Below are 5,244 nucleotides of genomic sequence, written 5' to 3'. Positions count from 1 at the left end.
TTCATTGGTTGCCCGTTCAACAAAGAATTGTCTTCAAAATTGCCCTACTGGTGTATAAAAGCATTAATGGATTAGCGCCGAAATTATTTAATGGATCGAATTGTTCCAAGAAATGCACCGTTACAGTGTCAGAAGTTACGGTCAAACGATTTAGATTTGTTAACAATTCGACAAACTCACCTTGCTGTTGGTTGCAGAGATTTCGCTGTCATGGAACCGAAGATTTGGAATAGTTTGCCGGTTGACTTGCGAAATCGTGGGTTGTCAATTACTGAATTTCTATCTAGAATATATATATATATATATATATATATATATATACACACGTACACGTACACACACCCATTCATGTATAATGTAAAAACGTATGTATGTATATGTATATATATGTATGTATGTATGTATGTATGTGCACTAATATATACAAATATACAAACCTGTGTGTGTGTGTGTGTGTATGTATAAAAAAAAAGACAAAAAATAATCTCAATGTAAAACTTTGGATATTTTTATTTTATACATTGATGTTTCAACAGTTTTTAACAATACCCACGTGTGTATGTATGTGTGTGTGTGTGTGTGTGTGTGTGTACAAAGCATGTACATGCATACACGCATACACAACACGTATATGTATGTACTGTATATATGAAATGGTTAACAATTACAAGGATGGCAATGTGTACATAGGAGAGGAAAGCTTAAATAACAATAATAAAAACATAGCATTGGCATTTAAAGACTTCCTCGCTATAATAATAATAATAATAATAATAACCAAAAGTTATTATAACAACAGCAAAAAATAATGTACAATTGAATGAACGAATGAATGAACGAATTGGCGGATGAATGAATGAATGAATGAATGAATGAATGAATGAATGAATCCATAAAAACACAAACGTTTCTACAAAAGAGACATAAGTCGCTAAAAAAGAAAAGAAATACGATAATAACTCGCATTCCTTTAAAATCATCAATTTTGTTACCATTATCCACAATTATTTTCATCGTCATTGTTGTATTACCATTGCAGAACTATATATAACTATGAACCAACAAATGTTCATCTATATATATACAAACATTAGTGTAATTATTTCTGCGTTTTGTGCACGTGTGTGCATCTGTGTGTGTATCAGTGAATATGTGTATGTGTCCGTGTGTGTGCGCGTGTGTGTGTTTAAAACGTTAACATTCGTACATCAAATTTTATTAAGATTAAAATAAAGTTTAAATAACAGAAGAACTATTTTATAACTATCTAACAATAATGATAATGATGTGATAATGATGATAATAATAGTAATAATATCAATAATAATAATAATACTAATGATTATGAAAGTGATAAAAGTAAGCCACGCCCAAACGATATGTTAATCATTAATTGATGACGTCTGATTGGCTGTCGATGAGATCTCCAAAGTAGGCGGTTAACGTCTTTATCTTGCCGTTTAGAAGGTTCTGCTCGATCTCTACAGAGCCACCTGAGCCGGCCAACGAGCTGACCTTTAAAAAAATGATTGACGGTGATGATGGTGAAGATGAGGGTGATGATAAAGATGATGGTGGTGGTGGTTTTGGCGATGATAAGTATGATGTGTGATGATGCATGCACACACATACACACACACACAAACACGCGCGTAAGCACGCACACACACACACGTGCACACATGCATACATACGTGCATACATACATACATTTTGACTGTTTAATGTCATTCACCACTGATTTAGTTTTAACATACACACACACACATGCATATAAGCCATTTGATTGATAATGATAGTGATAATAAAAAAATGGTGATGATGATGGTGAAAGTAGACAATGATTAAGAGTAAATTATCGGACTAACTTGTTCGACGTCTGTATTTCTTGGCAGGAAGAATGCGACGTTTCTCGTTATCAGCTTCGTCTTCTCCCATATTTCAAATCTAACAAGAAATACGCAATCATCATCATCGTCATCGTCGTCATCACCATCATCCTCATCACCATCATTCTCATCAACATCATCATCGTCGTCGTCATCATAAAAATATACAATAGAATGAGACAGAAAAAAATAGAAGCATATACAAAACCAGATACATACAACTCATGAAGAAACAAGCAAACATACAATCAAAGCAAAAATAATACAATTCACAAACAAACAAAAAGAGATACAAAACAATACAACAACAACAAACAGTGCACTACAAACCCATTGGGACTCATCATAGTCTTGATATCAAACAACTTGGCATCTAGGTAGCTGGGACCACCCCATGGCGGGCTCAAGAAGACCACGTCAGCCTTCAGGGTGGGGGCCAACACCAAGTAGTCTCCCACGATGAACTGAATTTTGTGGGCCACTCCATAGATGGCGGCATTGTGGCGGGCATACGAGATTTTTTGCGGGTCGATGTCGATGGCTATCACTATTTAAGAGGGACGAAGGAGCAGAGAGGAAATATAAATTTAACTCCGTACAAATTAGCAACGAAGAAAAAGCGAGACATCTATGTCAATGATTCATGGAAACATAGGAAGAACAGCTGAGAGCACTTTTTAAATTATTTGAAAATCAACGTGAAAAATATTTTACAAAAAAAAAATACCAGAATTCAAAATAAACCCAAACTTAAAAATAAGAGAATGAATATAATCTTTCAAAAACACAATTTATAAAATAAACATCTGCAATAACTCCTCATCCACCCATCCATCCATCATCATCATCCATCCATCATCATTTATCCATCTACCCATCCATCCATCCATCTACCCACCCACCCATCCATTCACCCACCCACCCATCCATCCATCCAACTAACTCACCTTTATTGCAGGTGAAAGCAAACTGTATGGTGTTTCCTCCAATGCCGCAAAAAGCATCGACTATGACGTCACACTTGCACCTGACGTCATAATGGTGGGAAAAAAAATTTTTTATTTAAAACAACTTGAATGAGACGAAGCTTTATGAATGCCACTGGGCGGCTGTATCTCAATGTCTAAGTATTTATTATTCTATCTGTATACATCTGAGGTTAATTTGGAGATTTTTTTTTCAAATCCAAGAAGTTTCCCTTTAAAAACATGACGATACGACTTATGATACTTATAATGATATATATATATGTATATGCACTTTTTTTAAAGATATATATCACCTTATTTAGAGAAATATATACACCTGTTAGAGAGAGATATATGTATATGTCATTTTATTTAGAGATATATACATTATACATACACTTTTTTATAGATATATATCCTTTTATTTAGAGATATGTATAATTCTATTTAGAGATGTGTATAATTCTATTTAGAGATGTGTATAACTCTATTTAGAGATATGTATCATTTTATTTAGATATGCATATCCTTTTATTTAGGGATGTGTATAATTCTATTTAGAGATATGTATCATTTTGATTGATGACCTGTTTGCGATATGTCGGGCGATCTTTTCAGGAGTCACCGAGTACCAGCCCTCTGGATAGAAAAAAAAGAAGTAAAAATTAATTTAATTCAAATGAGAATTTTCAAACTTTCAACTCAACTCAACACCACCATCACCATCATTACTAATATCATTTAAAAGAAAGAGAAGTTGAAAACATAGAAGAGAGAGGTAGAAAGAGAGAGAGAGAGAGAGAGAGAGAAAAAAAAAAGAGAAAGAGAAAAGAAAGAGTGAAGCTAAAAATAGAATCTAACCGTCGTCAATCCTGATGCCTCTGTCGAACCTGGAGAAGAGGCGGTACCTCTGGGCCCAGTACTTGTTGAGGTTTTGGGACTCAGGTACGCTCCTACTGTTCAGCTGGTCCACTGTGCTGTTATGTATCTCCAGAACCTCATCTGTCAGTCTTCAGTTGAGAATAGTTAACGTACATCATTGTATCCATTTATCAGTATCATATATATATCTATATCAGTATCATATATATCCATATCAGTATCATACATTTATTTAACGTATCAAAACGAGTTACTCTGCCATGATAAAAAAAAGTGCACTAAGATAAATGGGCCTACCTTATTTTAGCATCCCCACTGGCCCCATCATCAACCTTCTCAATGGCAACAATGGGTATCGGTTTCATGTTAGAGGAGGTCGAGGGTTCAGAGGTCAAACCAACGTCAGTGATGTTAGATGCAGTGGCAGATGAACAGTCGCCATCCCCACCAGCTGTTGCAGTAGTTGCTGTGGTAGTGGCGGTTGAACTCATCATGTCAGCGTCACTCGACTTCTTTTTGACGAGATTTTCATCTGCAAAACTGGCAGATGCAGACTTGCTCTGATCAGGTTCATCGAGCATTCCTGCCTCGGAGCCTCCAATCGACAGGAGGTCGTCAGCAGTGAAGTCAGAAGCCGAGCTGCCAGCTGTGGTTCCATCTAGGGCCTCCATGCTATCCGCATCACACCAGCTACCATCTTCACTCTTGTTCGATTTCTTACGCCTGCAACGAGACTTTTGCTGACCCTGAAGTCTTATCTTCTCCCTGATGAACGGATCAATCCCGTAATCGTCCTCATCTTCTTGCTCCTTCCCTAACAATGGCACTGGGACATTGCTGGACCAGGCGGCCAATCTTTCGAGGGCGTTCTCACTGAGGAATGAATCAACTCTTCCTTGCAGCTCCATGGACCTCGTGTTCAGTTTGGTCCTGGCGTCGTTGTCCACGTCGTCGTTCGTGATGTACTTGTGGCTGTCTGTCGCGGTGGCAGTCGAGAAGAGGTAGGGGGCCTGCTGCTTCATCTTCTTTTTGTTTCGCTTGTTCATCTTTATGCGGCCCCCCAGCAAGGTGGATGTTTGCCTGCCGGGTATGATAAAACAAGCATTTTTTATGTTTAATAGTAGAGCATAGTAGGACAAAAATAAAGCCAAAATAAATACAGAAAAGAAGGTACAGGGTTAAATAAAAATAGTCTGAAATCATTTCAGGTGTATTAGAAATCAATGAAACAAACACCTGTTCATCTCGTCGTCTTCGCAAGCGTACCCCATTCTAAGAAAGGAGTTGATCAGCTTCTCTTTACTCGGTACGCTACTTTTCGTACCAGCAACTTTGTTAACATCCTCACTGACATTAGTGACTCTATCATTATTGCCATCGTCAATCTTTTCCTTTTCTTCTTCATCCTCATCATCCTCATCATCATCTTCGGTCTCGTGGCTGCAGTGTAGTGAATCATTTTTTAAAAAATCCAAAATAAATTAGGACAGCAACACACACACACA

At 37.0% G+C, this 5,244-nt stretch overlaps 1 protein-coding gene across 1 annotated transcript; it reads right to left on the bottom strand.

Annotated features, from left to right (window-relative positions):
- Positions 1-1,389: 1,389 nt before the first annotated feature.
- Positions 1,390-3,809, bottom strand: HELRODRAFT_65292 (hypothetical protein; the record flags this gene model as incomplete). The annotated part of the gene is made up of 6 exons (XM_009021647.1): positions 1,390-1,515; positions 1,869-1,947; positions 2,220-2,436; positions 2,837-2,916; positions 3,445-3,496; positions 3,719-3,809. Coding segments are annotated over 6 exons (645 nt in total), but the record flags the coding sequence as incomplete, so codon positions are not given.
- Between the last annotated feature and the right edge of the window lie 1,435 nt (positions 3,810-5,244).

Source organism: Helobdella robusta (assembly GCF_000326865.2).
Source record: "Helobdella robusta unplaced genomic scaffold HELROscaffold_3, whole genome shotgun sequence".
Taxonomy (NCBI): Eukaryota; Metazoa; Annelida; class Clitellata; order Rhynchobdellida; family Glossiphoniidae; genus Helobdella; species Helobdella robusta.
Note: the sequence above shows the minus strand (reverse complement) of the source record. Positions and strands in the feature narration are given on the sequence as shown.